Raw genomic sequence first — 17,268 nt, 5'->3', positions numbered from 1 at the left:
TGGAGGGAGGGGCAGAGTCCGGTCTTCAGCAGCAGTTACAGTTTTAACCCTTTTGCAGCCACTGCTGCAAAGTAGGTGTGGCTGACCAGCCAAAAACTACTGCCAACTGCTGAAGATTAGGCTTTGTGCTTGTTCCATGTGGCCATGACTGGAAACATCTTTTTTCTTTTCTTAATTCTGCCTTCTCAGAACAAGAAGCATGTCTTATTTGTGGACATATGGTATGTGGGAAAATGCAGTTCTTAATTTGATCAAATCTTTAGCTGGGGGGCAAGGGAGAGGGAGATTGATTCTGCTTAATTCTGAACACCTCCTTGGGGGATATGGATCATTCTGCAGGATCTGAGCTGCAGGAAAAATTTTAGTATTTGAAATTAAAATGTCTTTTAAATGTATCTGATGAGTGGGGCAGGAGAAACCCATAACTGAAACTGCTAAATCCTCATCTAATATATAGCTGTTTATCTAAACTGGAACACCTTTGAGAGGAAAAAAAAATATACCCAGGAAGATAACTCAAGAGGAGTTTCTACCTGATCTGATTTAATAGAATGTCTTTCCTGAAAAATAAGGCTGGTTAAAAAAAAAAAAAGTGCTATCCAGTGTTCAATGCTGTCCTTCATGTGCAGGCAAAACTCTCATTTAAATTAATAAGAGATTTAAGCACAGAGTAAATCTAGCACCAGGCATCTGGCCCTTGATGGATATTGACAGATATACTAGGAGATGTATGTGCCCAGTTTGTGTCCTTTTAAAATCAATGTTATTTTTCTCATTAATTCAAGAGCAGCAGAATCAGGCCTATTGTTGAATGGGGCTGAACAATAAGGAAAAATTTAGTGAAGAGACATACGTCAAAATGTACAAGGTCAATATCAGATGAATGAAGACACTTCTTAAATTGGCAGAATTATGAACATGCTACTACACAAAAAAACAGCTACAAAGCACAGTAAGTCATGCAGTAGAAATTACCGTGACAGTTAGAGTAGTAATCCTCTGTTGGCAAAATGTATTAACAAAAGACATTGTTACCAGAAGTCAACACTGAATATTGCACTTATTTAGTAATGAACTATTATTAATTTGTGCTGTATCTACAAGACCATGTGTCTTGCGCTAAAGTTCAAATAACACTTGTCATGACCTTTTCATAAATATAATGATGCATGAGCTGCCAATCCTGCTCTCCTGTCCACATGCTTTACTCCCATTGATTTGGGATTTAATAGGGATAAAGACAGCTGGATCTTGTCATCAAGTTATCAGGGTCAAAGATGATGTACTTTAACAATAGCAGAATTTGGGGTGTTTGTGGGGGGGGATTTTGACTTCTGTATACCTATATGTTAATCTGCAATGGTTTCATTTTTCTGAGGACTTAATAAAAAAAATTAAGTGTTGTCACTCTGGTACAATTTAAATCCTGGTTTTGCATCAGTGGTTAATTCAAAATTACAGTTCTCAGAGCTGTGATACTAGTGGTGATACCAATACATAAACCAAGGCATTAGAAATGATAGTGCTAAATTTGAAGTTGCTGATCTACTATATCAGCCATGTTAATTTCAGTTCCATTTAAACCATTTGGAAACAGGCAAAACAATGTTTTTGTAATAGAGAAGACAAAATAGCTCGATCAGTGATTTTTATTTTGTCCAGATAGTACAGGCAACAAGTAGTAAAAATAGCTGGAGGCAATTAGACATTACTTGGTTGAGTCTTTTGAACACTGTAAGACCCAAACACTGTTTGTTTTATCAACACAGATTTCCCCATGTGAAATGGGAATACTAGCACAGACAGGCCATATGGTATTTCATCTTTAAAATTCTTTTCACTGTGTGCCTATGTTATACCAAAGATATTCCTAAACTTAATGTTTTCATCTCAAAATGAGATTCTTTTTGACACCTGCAATTTTATAAAGAACTACACAGTTGACACTGCTCAAAACTTGAATCTTATCCAAAATTAATAATATAATTAAACCAAACATAATAATATAGAGTTTACATATGCACACTGAAGTGTTCATTTTCATTAGTATATTATATATTCAATACTTAAGGCATCTGAATCTACATGAGCTACAAAGGAAAAACTACTTCCAGCTACTGTCTTTGACTTTGTGAGGATTATAGGAAAAGATCTGAGGAGAGGTTCAGTTACACAGTTTGTTTCTGGTCCTCTAAGTCAAAGCTCCACAAACTCAGCAGGGCTCTTGCTGGAACTGTGAAGGCAATTTCAGTTCTTATGGACTATGATGTCTTATTCTCCACTGACACATGAAATGTTGCAGGAGGCATGAACTAAAGCAATTGTAAATTGTTCTGGGCCTTCTGGGCTTCTTGATGATTTATTACCAAAGTCTACAAGAATGCAGCCAGACAACCTAGATCCTGTGAACTCAGTCAACTTCTACTTAAATCATTCAGTCAAATCCTGAGATAATGCCAAGTAGATGCTCAATACAGAAAATTCCCATTAGACTCAGTGGCAGTTGCTAGTCCCAGAACCTCTAAGAATTTGGCACAAGGAAATTTGAGAATAAGTACCTGCTGTCTCTCAGAACTGGGCAGGTAGCTGCCAAGAATAGTGCAACCTGACAGATCCTGCATCATCTTATTTATACAATCCTTACAGAAGTAGCCTCACTGCTATCAACTGTTCTGTCTCCTGATCAGATACTGATGACATTATTTACAATACGTCATCCTAAACCAGCTTGTTCAATGAGCTTGTTCTTAATGATAAAATATGCGGTTTTAAGTTATATTCAAAAGGGTGGGATTTATTATTTTTTATTTTTCTGGGGGAAGAAATAAATTACTAACACAGGGCTGGATCTTATGATCCAGTGAATTCAATGAATCCAGTGAATTCAGAGAAAAGAAATCTGAATGACTTCAGTAAGAGCATGAACAGATCACGGTGGACTCGATTCTGACATGAGTCATACATATGTAAACCTATGCAGTTCAGCGGGGCTGGACAGCTCAGAATCTGGGTCCAAGTGCAGATGACGATATAAATCAGAGTGATCCTAATGCCACTGTTCTCATCACGTCAGCTTGAGAATCACCTAGGCATTTTGCTTTCATACGAACATGTACTTACATTTTACATAGTTCTCCTCATCCCCCATTTCCAGAAAACTATTAGACATTAATTTTCTGGAGCTCAATAAGTACGAAGGTGAATCTTTAAATCTATTTAACATATTCAAGTTGGTGGTTGAATCCACAGTCTGCTAATGGATTCCAGTCACATGGTTTCTAAATCTCAAATATTCTGCTCTTTACATTTTGTAGGGCAAGGAAGAAGACAAAAAAATACAAAGAGAAAAACCTTAATATTATACTACTTAAATTGAAAAGCAGACACTTCCATGGGCCCTGCCTGCATAAGTGGTTTATTAGATGAATTCAGCGCTAATAGCACTGGGGCCAGCTATGAATCAGTTCTATCCTCATCAGATGATGTCAGCACAGTCCTGGGGATGTGGAGTTAATTCACTCAGCTAAATTGTATCAAGGAACCTCTTTGTCTAACTCCAAACAGCATCTAGCTTCTAAGCCCAGAAGGACATTCTTGATTAATAGGCCCAGCAAACCTTTGATTTTCTATCCTATACAAAAGAGAAATATAATTATGCACAAGCTGCCTTGAGACATTTTAGCTTCTTCATGCTAACATACCTGCAGAGCTTCATGGATGTTGCCATTATAGTCAATGATCTCTGTTGCACCTTGATCACCCTTTTGTCCAGGTGGGCCCTGTAATACATTCCCCAAATACTGCATTTCAATCAAGTGCCACAACTCACAATAACTGATGGTTCCATTCTAGTTGAATCTATCTTTAGTTTAAAAGAGCTCCCTAATCCTCAGAGCTTTAGCATGTTAAAATTCAAGTTTTGGATTGACCTAGTATAGAAACGATAGCCAGAAACTAATTTTAGGTCTGACTGGTGTCTTTGTTCAGGACCGTAACTTTGCAAAGTTTCTTATATTTTCCATTATCATTAGAAGGATTTTCAAAGGAGTGAAGTTCACTTGATCAATTAAAAGAAATATTGATCCCTTTTCATAATACAGTTGAGCTGGTGCTGGCAAAAACCTTCATCTAAACAAATTATTGCAAGCAGGTTTTTCTTCATCATTTTCCCAGATTTAGTGTTGAGAGGATTGTTTTCTGATACCCACATGGTTCATTCACATTTGTTCCTGCTCTTTTGATTTTGCTGCATTGTATTTTATAATTGTGTAGACTTTTCAAAAAATTACAGGTTGCAAAATTAATGTAAAATCAGGGGCTGTTTAAGAGGAAAAACATTTTAAACAAAAAAGATAAATATAAGTGAGGAAATTATAACACAGTGAATTGTTCTGGGTAACATCACTATATAAAACCATGGAGTGATATACCAGCCTCACTCTCACAGAAGAAAAACAGAGTGCCTTTTTGTTTTAGTGCCTCAAGATCTCACAACCCAACATTCCCGATCTTCCTAATAAAAGGAAGTTTGAGTACAGAAGTGATTTTTCAAATTGATGAGAACAGAGCATTTTTTACGTTAGATCCAGACCATCACTTTAAACTTCAGCTGAAAATCAGTGTTTTGCCAATGCAGAGCAGGCATTCGCCAAAAAGTACCACAGACAATTTGATTAATCTGCTATATGATAACATACTCTTCCCTATCAATACAGAACTCATGATAGCAACACTCTTCATTGCCCAACTTTACCCACAACCAAGTTTAACAAGTACTGCCGCACAACTTAAAATTTAATGTACTTACCCTTGGACCTAGTGCACCTGTATCACCTTTGTCACCAGTGTCACCCTATGTAAAAGTGATATTTGTAAACAAGAGAGATAAACAATTTGTCAGATACTGTTTTGGTGTTGGTAGTTCACATTATTTTCCTCTCCCTATTAAAACTCAGCCATATTTAAAAGAAAATTAAAAATATTTAATTTTAAGACAAAATATGATTTAAAAATCTTTGACATTTCAGTAGTAGAGTATAAGTCTTTGAAGTCAATGCAGTGACAAGACTAATGTGATTGTGTATGAGAGCTGACTTTAGCTGGGTGAACCATTTCCAATGCACACCATTATTGGATTGGCTTAAGAAATGAACAATCAAATAAAAGGCAGACTGCAAATTAGGTGATTTAAACAACTTCTCTAGTCTTAATATCATGGAAATTGCATGTTCCGCATTATCAAAAGTTTTAAGAAAAATCGTAAGAGTAAGTCATTTGGCAGTCTGGCTACAAAGCTGCTTCCAAAGGATTTTCCAAACTGCACATGCATTTCTTTCTGGGATCATTATTCCCACTGAAGCTTCAGAACTTCCTATGAGTCACTGCCTCCTTTACAAACATTACATTATTATCAACACTCGATGATTCCTTTGCCACAGTATCTCAGGTGGGATCAAAATATTTTTCATCTGGCTCTAATCTTTTTCCTCCTAGCTATCACTAACAAGCTTGGAGGGATGGAGGAAACTTTATGCCAGAAACTTAAATCCAATTCACAGTCACTTTCACAGCTCTTTTGTATTTGGTCATGTCAGTATATTTAATTACATTCTGCTATTTCTACTACTGTTTTGACCTATCTTGGTTCTTGGGACACAGGTCAGATCAAAAATTATTTACTGACTAGCATTATAGGGCAAAAGTAAGCCATAGTAAAAAGAGATCATAGTGATGCTTCCATCTGGCCCTGTTGACAGGGACTAAAATTTGAGACCAAGTCACTGTCATGTGACTCAAAAATCTGAGTTCAGTTCTCGGCTCTGCCACAGATTTCTTGTGTGATTTAGGCAAGTCAATTAACTGCTCTGAGCCAGAATTTCAAAAATACTGAGGCTCCTTAAACCTCTTGAAAATCTGTAACACTGTTTCCTTTCTGTAAAAGAAAAATAAAGATAATACTTGTCATGCTTCTGCACTGGGATATATATGCTAGACTACATGGGAGGTGATGAGATCCCACAATGATGTAGGTCAGAGAAACAGATCATGTTTTCAGAGGAACACAGGAACATGGGACCACTTGGAGCAAATCCAGGCCCTACTATTGTAGGCAACCATCGATAGTAAGCCCAGAAAGTTCCATTCTCTCTCTAGCACCGTAAGTTTCAAAGCACTCCCTAATGCTCTTCAGGAAGCTCTCTTCTTTCTGTGCACCTTTGATGGCTTAATTCCTTTATCAACCTCTTGCCCTTCACACTTCCAAGGACCCCCTTTAGCCAACACTCAGAACCTATAAGTGGAAAGCATACAAAAACTTAATTCTGCACACACTGAATTTAGCCATTGGGCTTCCACTATCTTGGGCGTGCTTTGCTTGCTGAGGGGAGCTTTCTATCCCTAGTCCCAGCACTGCTCAGCTCCTGGTTTCTCCCAGGAGCCGGGAGCTGAGCAGTGCTGATATGGGGGAGCTCTCAGTCCTTGCAGCACCAGGCTGGGGACAGAGAGCTTCTCTGCCTCCTCAGCCCTGCCACTGTCCCAGTTGGCTCCTGTTCTCTTCCCATGCCTGGGAGGAGCCTGGAGTTGAGCAACACCGGGACCAGGGACAGAGTGCTCCCCAGCAAGCAAAGTGAGGGGAGAGCTCAGGGTGCTGCTGCTGCTGCTTGGCCACAGGGCATCACCCCAAGCCAGAGCTATGGAGTCAGGCTGTGATCCCAACCTCCACGAATGTGGGAGCTCCTCTCAGCTCCGGGACAGCTCCCCACTACTTCCCAGAGCCCAGGCCTGACCTTCATTTCTCCTGACAGCCTGGATTTGGTACCAGGAGAGACTGGAGCTCTCCCTGGTTGCTTCAGGAGGGGCAGAGCAGGGAAGTGGGACAGAAGCAGCCCTGGATTAATCTGCTTCCATTGGGAGCAAATTTGCTCCTAATGTGGGCACACATGTAGACACATTCCTGGGTGCAGTTTACTGTACCTTATTCTAATGGATTTAAGGTGCATTATATCTTTTAAGGTACACTAATAGCACTTGTAGACACACCCAGGATATTTTCATTCTCTCAAAGAATTTTTAAAAAGTAACTGAAAAATAGTTTTATGTGGTGTTGACCCCATAGTTTTATGTAATTTTATGACATATTTTTAAGTAGTCCTGATGCCACGCCAGAGAACAGTAAGTACAGTCTTCTGTAAAATCTACTTAAAATCCATTACGATACTAAAGAATTCAAGCTTTAATTTTTTTGCCCTGGCACAACGTAGTTTTTTAGCTAGCTAAAAGATCTGTTGGAGGGGCCAAGAACTCTTACACCATAATTCAAAATAACTGGTCACAAGTGCCAAACAGGGTATTAGTAGAACAGCAAAAATAAATTATTTTGTATTTAAAGAAAATACCCTCTCAGTGGTTATTTTATCAGCCTAAAATTTTAACAGTTCTTTTCCACCCCCAAAGAAAATGGATTAGGACACATTAGTTAAACACAGAAATCAAATCATACATGTTAAAAAGAGTGGACAAAGGAGGACTCACAGTTTTAAAATGGTATGAGAGAGGAAAAGCATATGTACAAAATATACAGGGCTTGGTGCTGAAAATGTAAGTTAAACTCCAGCAGGAAGCTCTGGATGTTTCCGCTTTTTAAAAATTATAGGATCAGATCCTATTTCTTTCTAAACTGAAACAACAGTTATATGTAAAGTTACTAATGATGGGTCTTAGAAATCATGTTTTGCCATTAAACATAATGCAGGTGCCACTGACCTTTGACCCCTTTGGGCCTCTAGTTCCAGGTTCGCCTGTTTTCCCCTGTATGAAGGAAGCCACAGAAGACGGACAGGAGAAAAATGTCAGAGAAAGGAATAAGTAGACAAAAAATAAATTAGTAATGACTGTTAGTAATTGGGCCGTGAGAACACTTTATTTCATAGACTCAACATCATGACATACTGAATTTAGTTAATAATTTAGCATCAATTTGCACTTTCTGCAGGTTCTATCTTTCTACAAAAATCATACTGGTTACTCTCTTACCATTATTTGGATAAGATAGAGGCAAGTAAGCCTAGTTTGTAAGAGATGCTCATTGCATTGTCAGGCCCTTCCCCCAAACCTGATCACTAAATAGACCTTTCAAGTGTTTATAGGATTTTGCTATTCAAATAAAGTGTTGCCACAATGTTGTTCCCAGAAAAATCAGGTGAATAAAGACGTAGCTGGAACACAGATTAAATGTTTCCTAGACATAACCAAGAGTGGAAAAATTTAGTTGCATTAATGTTGAGATCTCTAAGAGAATATAAATATGCCTAGGATTATTTCATTTTTTCTTACAGTTCAGGAAACAAGCACATGGGCCATGTCCAATCACGTGGGCAAGAAGTCCCAGTATCAAAAAAATACACAATGGGGAAAAAGTGGTGCAGGGTGCACTCCTGGAGAACGTCCTGAAGCAACTGAAGGGTGGGTCCTCCAGAGAGACATTCTAGCAGCCGGCCAGAGCATCTCTATGCTTGCTGCATGTCTCTGCTGCTCCAGCACACTGCTTCAATGTGCTGCAGCAAATAGAAGCAGGGCAAGGCTGGAAGGAGTGTCTTGGAGCTGCCTGGGACCCAAGCTCTGTCCCAGGCAAGCAGGGATGTGGGGGAGGTCCCCAACCCACCCCCCTGCAGCAACAGCCAGCATCATGACATCAGGGTGCTCACTGCCCACTGCTGGCAGAGCCCCCTGGCAGTGTGTGGTGCCACCTGAGACCCAGGGGCTCCATGTGGCACTTGGTGCCAACTGGACCACTGGTGTACACCTTCACACAGGACCAGGCCAGCTCCTGACATCACCCAGGGCTTCCAGCACTGCATGCAAGAACCATGCACCATTAGGTTGGGATGGCTCCTGTCTCCAAGTGCCCCATATCCCATCAGGCCAAGTCAGCTCCGTGGAGGCTGGAGCCTGGAGCCAGCCTGGCTTGATGGTATGTGGCTCCTGCACGCAGTGCCAGGATTCCCAGGTAATGGCAGGAGCTGGCCTGGTCCTCCCTGAAGTTGCACACCAGTGGGTTGGGCTGGCTCCGTATGCCACATGGATCCCCAAGGTCTCAGGCAACGCCGTGCACTGCCAGGGAGCTCTGCCGGCAATGGGCCATGAGTACCCTAACAGCCCGCTGCTGGCTGCTGCTGCTGTACGGGGGCTGTGCACCGTGGGGAGGCAGATGGGAGACCCAACCTACCCCTGCACATCCCCCCCCACATATCACACATCCCTCCCACAAATCTCACACTGTGCATATCCAGCCACCAGATGGGATGAGATCTGCTGGCAGGAGCTGTAGCCACAGGGGCAACTGCCACACTGCAGCCTTGCCCCATGTCCACACCAGTGCTGGGACTTGCATCCCAGCCTGCAGGGGTTCCTGGTCCCAGGAACTACTCGGGAGGTGTGATGGGCTGGACGAGGGGTGGAGGTGGCAGCTGGGGTGTGTGAGAGAGACACAGAGATGGGGATTGGGGATGGGGAAGTACTCCAGGAAGGAGAAGCCACCAGAACCAGGCCTACAGCACTCCTGCCACCCTAGAGCAGTCTAAGAAGGGGGAGGCCAGCGTGGAAGGGAAGGGGCTTGCCCAGCCCAGTCCCTGAGCCCCAGTTGAGGGCTTCCCAGGAACAGCACGGGGATCACTGAGGCCTGGACACAGGTTCAGGGAGCAGAACAGTAAGGGCTGGCACTGCTCAGAGCCACAAAGTAGTTGGCGGGACAGTTGCAGCTGGACTCATGTCCTAGTTCTTTGGATGGAGCTGCTGCTGGGAGGGAACAAGTGTGGGGAGGCAGGGGCTGCAGGTCAGGAGTGAGGGGTGCTGGTGAGGCTGTGAATTGGGAGCAAGAGGCAAGGGCATGGGCAGGGGCAGGGTACTGGCAGGTCACCGTTCGGTGGGCAAAGGGGCAGGGGAAGCTCTGATTTTTCTATGATAAAAAACCAAAAGCAAACACCAAAGATAGTTAGAATTCATTTTATTACAACGACAGAGGCAGTGGTAGGCTTCCAAATTGCTTAAAAATTGTAAACATATCAATAAAACATTGCCCAACAGATCTTTTTATATATATAGTGGTGTTTCATTTTAACCGTGGAAGAAAGTGGATTTTGGGTATTTAATGAGAGAATTTGTTTCTTTGTTTTTTTTTTATCAAAGACTTTGCAATTTTTAAACAGGGAACACTAGGATCCCTGCGGGTGAGGCAAGTAGAGGGATCTGGGCAGAGGACCCTGCCCAAGGACAGCACCAGGCACCCAGCTGGAGGGCAAACAAGGTAGCTGACCTCCTGGCCATTTAGGGCCAGGAGGACATGCTTTGACAGTTCAAAGTGGGCCACTGCAACAAGGATATCTTCTGGGAGATAGCTACCCAGATAGCAGAGTGGAAGCACCAGAAGACATGACAGGAGTGCTACCCAAAGGCCAGCTGTGCAGCCACAGCCAACTGGCAGCTGGTCCTGAGGTGTGGGCAGCTCTGCTGCAGTGCCTGTTCCAGAGCCCAGGTGCCCGTGCAGTTCCCATCTTGGTCTGCAGGTGCGCAGCTATGGAGCTGCAGGTCCAAGGGGGTGGATGCTGTCGCTGGCGGCAGCAGTTCAGAGACAGGCCACTGCCAGACTGCTGCAGTGGGTAGAGGGTGCAGAGGCCACTCTAGGTTAGGGTTGTTTCAGCAGTCCAGCTGGAAGAATGGGCTAGTGTCCCCAGATACCAACTGGCCAGGCCTTAGAAGCTCCTAAGGCCATGCAGCCCTGAGCTGCTCGCTAGGGCAGCTTTTTATAATATTGGGGCTAGCACAGATGCTGGTCCCAGTCTCTAGCTACCCCTGCCCGAAGATCTGGGAGGAGCTGGGCAGAGTCAGTTTGCCCCAAATGGCACAATTTGCCCCACACCAAAGGAAATGTTCAGCTACATGTGCTGAGGCATAAATCTCCAGCACAAATTTGTGCCGCTGCTATCTGAGCTGCTGTAAGTGCATGTGCCTGCGTGTGTGGATGCGCCTGCAAAATACATTCTCTCTGAACTGTGGCTGAAGTGGGCAAACCTGGCTCCCTAAAATGAGAAACTTCAGGGGAGCCCACTAGCTGAGTAAATGCTCATAGCTCCATAAATGTTCATAGCAACACAGGGCCAGCTCCCTACATCTCAAATCATGGGCTCCCTTTATGTTCTAGTCTGCCATTGTAAACATAAAACTGCTACTGGCTTCTGGGTGACACAGTTTGAATTTAGAATGCTTCCTTTTGAAATCTCATGGCTGTGTTTTTAAGAAGCAGTCACTGCATGTTCATAGATGCAAAACTAACAAAACATTTTCAGTGTAATATTGGACTGACCTTTGGTCCAGCAGCTCCAGGTTCACCTCGTTCACCTTTCCCAGGAGGTCCTGACTCCCCTTTTTCACCCTGTCACAGATTACAACACACACTTAAATATCACAAAACACTGGTAGCCTTTCACTATGATGCCAGCTTCACTAAATTTAACCACGTAAGGGTAGATTTTAAAGCCCCCCTGATAGTTATGGAAAGGAAAACTTCTACAGAAATATAAAGTACTCTTAATGCAGAAGTGGACATTTTCTGCAATGCCATCAATCATGTGTTTGTTAACCAAAACTGCACTATTTGAGAAACAGCAGGTGCATCTACACAAGACACTAGCTCATTGCTACTACACAGTAGCATTGCCAGGCACTAGCCATGCAGTGATGCTACTGCGCTGTAGCGTCTGGCAAAAACCGTGGCAACAGTACTCCGCAGTAACACTGGTTACTGCATAATCATTTAGTATTTAAGCAAGTGAGCAGGTGTGGTGGTCAGGGCAAGGCATCACAGGGCACAGGCAGCTGTGGGGGTGAAGGTGGCAGGGAGCAGGCAGGAGGGGAGAGGGTGACATGGGGCAGAGTCAGGGAGGAGCACAGGGCAGTGACTAAGACTGACTCCAACTCCAAGCCCAGGTCAGAGCAGGACTGGACCCACAACAGCTCTTTCTTCTCCTTCCCAACCCTCCCACTCGAATCTCAGATGAAGAGCTTTCCCTCCTATGTTGAATGGGGGTGAAAACCTTGTCTTGGATTCAAATACATATAGTACATGCAGTTGTGGTGCTTCTGTCCTTTCCTTGTAAGAATACAGGATTTATTCCAAAGCTTCTAGTGCCCCATATTGCTTCAGTAGCTTCTCCTTTCCCTTAAAAACAGACACTGACTCAGCATTCTGCCTGTATTACTTCAAGAGCTGACCACTACGGTAGACTGTATGTTGGGCTAAGAGTGAAAAAGCACTCCATTACTCCAGTTAGTGCAGAATACAACTTTAAGATTAACCTTAAGCAAGTACTAAATGACTGAACAGTAACAATTGCACGGGACCCCAGCTGGGGTCTGCTCAGCAGGGGCACAGCAGCCCCTGCCTGGCGTTGCTCCACTTACCGCTCCAGTGACTGGCACACTGAGGCAGAGGGGAGGGAGGCAGGTTTAAATCCCCTCTCCCAGAGTCTGTTTGGCAAGGGCACAGCAGCCCCTGCCAGGCTTTTCTGCACTCACCATCAAAGCAGAGGGTGTGGGGGTGTGATGAGAAACCTGGCCACGTCCCCGGCCACACCCCTACCACCTCCGCTTGAGTGATGAGTGGGGAAAAGCCTGGCAGGGGCTGCGCTGCCCATGCCAAACAGACCCCAGGTGGGGTGCCATGCAGGAGGAGGAGGGGGTTTAAACCCCACTACTTCCCTTTTCTCTGCCTCAGCGTGCTGGCCCCAGCTGATGTCTGGCCACATCCTTCACCCCTTCTGCTTCAGCAGCAAGCAGGAGAAAACCTTGCCAGGGGCTGCTCTGCTCCTGCCAGGCAGACCCCAGTGGGGGTCCTGTGTGGAAGAGTGAGGAGGCTTAAAGGCCCCTCCTCTCTCTGCCTCATTCTGCTGGCCTGGCCCGGGGTCTACCCCCCACTCCAGCAGTGACCAGGGAAAAACCCTGCGAACAGCTGCTCTGTCCCTACCAGGCAGACCAGGCTACAGTCCCAAGCTGGGTTTCCCACCCCACCCTACCATCTGCTTCTCAGCCAGCCAGAGCAGTGATAGTGCTCTGGCTAGGGAGCAGAGGGGCAGGGCCAACCCTGCTTTGCTGAAGCAGGCAGTCCAGCTTAGCCCAGCCTAGGGCTACAAAGCATCCTGGGATGTTGGGCAACTGTGAATTAAATGGAACCAGGAAGGGGTCTGGGACAGAAGTTCCACAAACCAGTTTGACCTAAATCAGTTAAGTCTGATACTACATTCAACCAGATTTATCTTAAACCAGTTTCAGACATTTTGAAAGCAGCTTATGTGCACTGAACTTCTGTTCTGTTCGAGGTCTAAACTGGTTTCTGATCACTTAAACCGTTTTATGTGCAACTTCTGTCCCTAGCCTTATACGTCTCGATTGATAAGTACCATATTCTTGTAAAAATTTTCATCCTTAACTTAGAAGTAGGCCCTTAACTTTGTCTTTGAACACTGGCATAAAGAATCCTGATATAAGAAGTGGGGAAATGTTAAACTTACCTTTGTTCCTGGTAATCCTGGTAGCCCAGGTTCTCCCTGTGGACCAATGAAACCTGGCTCACCCTTTAAAAATGAGAACATGTCAGAAAATTATTTACTTAACAGAGGAAATAATTACAATAACACCACTGTATTTCTAATGGTATTTTCCCCTGATCCCTCATGGCTTTCCTGCTGTGATCCAAGAACTAGAGATAGACACAATTAATCAGGGACGTTTCCATCAGTATAATATCTTGCAGCAAAGCATCCCAAAGCTTAAGAAAAGCAAATGAGCTGGAAGGCATCAAAGCTTGCTTTTGCAAAGTTAAGAACTGTTAATATATTGCATGGATTATACTGCAATTTTACTAAATAAAAATCCATCCAAGCAAAACTAATACAGAGGATTCAAGCAAGAAAGAGGCTCCAAGCAATTCTTTGTTTCACAAGTTCAGGTTCATTTATTCACACTGAATAAAGCATGTTTAGTTGTTGCACTGCAATTTTCACTGGGGCATGGGGATGGATAGGGAAGTATGTACGTCATGTAGGTGTTTAAACTGGCATCTGGGCCCTAAATACAACAGGTAATTGTTCTAAAACAAATCATTAAAAAAACCCAAATGATAAAGTCTCAACAGTAACTTTACAATCTGCCCTGAGTATGAGGTGGTATGTAACTGCATTTCTCTAAAAGTAGGTCAAAGAATGATGTGTAATATGAGAAGTCACAAAAGTCTACTATTCTTCCTGCGTTTCCCACCTTGTCCTGAAGAGTAAATGACTTCATGCCTTTTCCCGTAGTTCTTTAATTCATCCATTCTACCCAGATGGTTACCCAGGCCAGCAAGTAGGTGGGATAGGTCTAGGACTCTTCCTATTTCCTGTCCCCCTGTATCTCCACCGTGACCTTTGTAGAAGGGAGTAACAAACAGCAAGTGGCCTCTACTCTGCCCCACTGCAGCCAGAGTCACCATATGGGCTGAGGAAGGGAAGCATGAGGACCTTCCTCCTTCCTCCTCTCTTTGAGTAAGGGTGGAGGTAATCTAATTTTCAATTAGCCACTACAATCTGACAAAAAGTATTAAATAAATTAAGGAGCAGCAGTTCGGATAGAGCACAAAAACAAAAAGAGAAAGAGAGAAAAAGAGTATGGAATAAATAATGCAGAAGCATGTGTTTCTTATTGCTTTTAGGACATATTACAATAATAAAAAATGACCTTGTGGTTTAAATGTTAAGCCTTTGTAATGTAAATATATTAGTGCATATCAATGAGAATAACCATCAGGTTATTTAGTGTGGTGCCAAGCATTCCCTTTTATTGACAGCAAGCAAATAAAGGTACAATTTCAATAATTTACTTTAAAATCAGGAACATGATTGACAGTTCAAAATTATTTTAATATCCAAAAACATTAGCTGTCACATGGCTACCAGGACAATTTATCACTAAACCTGTTGATTATTATTTCTATAGAAAAGTGCATCATTCCCATCACCCAATATTTTCTATCAGCTGTGTGGTTTAGCAATGTTATCAAAAGATCTTAATGCAACACTTCTGGACTCAATTCTAGCAGGACACTGTATATGGGACCTTATCAGAAACATCAGAGATTGCAAGATGATGACTGACACATTTTTTCTTGCTGAACAACCCTGGCCTCTGCCAAAAGCTGCATAGAAGTTGCTTTGCAAGTTATTTTGTGACAGAAAGTAAGATCATATAGTAAGAGGTCTGTGGTTTTAACTGCATGATTTAAGATGATTCATTTTAGTATTTTATTAAATACTATTTAATATTAATATTTTATCTAATATTTTATCAAAACCAATTATTATAAATACCTTGGGCCTAGGATAAATGTAGTGGACAAATCTGAGCAAATAAATCAGATTCCTCCCACTCTTTCAAACTGGAAACTGCAGCCTATCATAACCCTAGATCTCTTCTGGGATGAGGCATAGGGACCTTTTATTCCATGTATTTTTATGTAACTGTAACCCTGACTTAGGAATGACTCCTAACTAAAACCTACCTGAAGGGTTTATTTGTGCTTATAGCAGGAGTAATCTGCAGGGAGTTCAGTGTAGCTCTGGATGGGCCAGGTGTCAGAAAAAATTATGGCACCTATTAATGGTGCTTGTGAGGCATATCATATTTTCATACAACAGACCCTGGGATATAATATGCACCTTGTGTTTGAAAGGTATAATGAAGAAACTTCTCTTTCTGGAGTTATGGCTGAATGGAGCAGGATCAGAGCCCAATCTTCAGCTGCACCACCCTCCTGTTCTTGCTTAACTAAAGCTAAAATCTTACCTGTTCCTAAAGACTGGTCACAAATATTGGATCTTTGGTTTTGAAAAGAGCTAAAGAGCCTCCAAGACTGTAAAATAGGAGGAAAGAGACTAGAGTAGCTAGCAGACAGTGAAACTGCCCTAAAAAATGTGTCATGTCAAGACCACAAAAAGGAGAACCATTTATTAACACTTGTGCAGTGGTGAACAAGAAGCCGTTAATTCAATTGACTTTCTCAGCTTTCCTAATATACAACAGCTACTGCACTGTGGAGCAGAAATCAAAGCAGGGTGCTTCTGTCCCAGGCAGAAAATCAGTATTATTGTTTACCATGTAAAACACAATTTTCTGGAAAGAGGTCTTGTATGTCAAAAAACTCAGTATATAGGAATATATAGATTTTGGCTAACAAACAGAATCTAACATAGTCTCCTAAATTAGTATACTTAAATAAGTTGTTGAATGTTAAAAGATTAGCAAGCAAAATTAAGCTTCCATATGAATGTTTTAATAAACTTTAAAACCCTCTAAAGCAGACTGGGATGACAGAAAATGTCCATAAAGGACACTCTGTGCTGTATAGTAAGTGCAGGTAACTGTAGCAAGACGATCCCTGGCTTTTCTGCCAGTTACTCATAAGAAAATATCTACAAGTAAAACAATGTATATTCATCTTCCTGCAAACAATACTGGCTTCCTGCTTTGTGTTATCATCTATGCCACTCAGATAAATAAAGTAAATGGGATTCCATCCAGATTAGTATTGCCAGTGATGTATGAAATGTGATGAAAACAAGCAGTTTCATCTCAGTAACACATGCTGATGCCCCTGCAATGCAGAGGAAAGGGAGAAATCATGAAGTCCATGATGCAAACACCACAGAAGGGTTATATTAAAAAAAATCCAAGAACTATCTTTTTAAAGAATGGGTGACACTTCAAAACTAGCCAGCACAGTGCCATAAAAATATAAGATTAAAGGCCTGATTCTGATGACACCTACAGTTATTTTAGACTGGTGTGCTCTCTCTGTATATAGCTTATTTAGCCTATAAAGGTACTTACCTACCCTGCCTTGTAACAATGCATGTCACAGCAGCTTCTCCTAATTTAGTCTTATTAAGTGAAATCAGACTCAATCCCCAAGTACTGTGGGATAAAATACACTTTGATGCAAACAAAGTGTGACCAGGTTTTGCCATACCTGCTATCAAACATGCTGATCTGCTATAGTTTAAGGTGGTGCTTTTAGAGACTAACTGGTTCAGAGAGGCATATGCTTCCGTTAGCAACAGTCTATTTGTTTTATGCTAGCACCGTCAGCATCTGATTACATAAAATGTCACCTATGAATGCTTATGCTTCTGTAAACTAGGTAGGCTGCTTGCAGATATTAACTCCCCTACACCCCCCTTCCCCCCC

General features: G+C 42.5%; 1 protein-coding gene across 1 annotated transcript in view; it reads right to left on the bottom strand.

The window, feature by feature from the left end:
• LOC149870708 (uncharacterized) overlaps positions 1–17,268 on the bottom strand; it is a 248,949-nt gene that overhangs the window by 47,735 nt on the left and 183,946 nt on the right. The window contains exons 17-22 of the mRNA XM_090036721.1: positions 13,560–13,622; positions 11,357–11,425; positions 7,762–7,806; positions 4,808–4,852; positions 3,702–3,779; positions 976–999 (exon numbers count right to left, since the gene is read on the bottom strand). Of these exons, the coding sequence (XP_089892847.1) occupies positions 976–999; positions 3,702–3,779; positions 4,808–4,852; positions 7,762–7,806; positions 11,357–11,425; positions 13,560–13,622 (324 nt within the window). The remainder of the gene's footprint in view (positions 1–975; positions 1,000–3,701; positions 3,780–4,807; positions 4,853–7,761; positions 7,807–11,356; positions 11,426–13,559; positions 13,623–17,268) is intronic.

The sequence above is a fragment of the Crocodylus siamensis genome, chromosome 2, assembly GCF_052110815.1.
Source record: "Crocodylus siamensis isolate JL-2025a chromosome 2, ASM5211081v1, whole genome shotgun sequence".
Classification (NCBI taxonomy): domain Eukaryota; kingdom Metazoa; phylum Chordata; order Crocodylia; family Crocodylidae; genus Crocodylus; species Crocodylus siamensis.
Note: the sequence above shows the minus strand (reverse complement) of the source record. Positions and strands in the feature narration are given on the sequence as shown.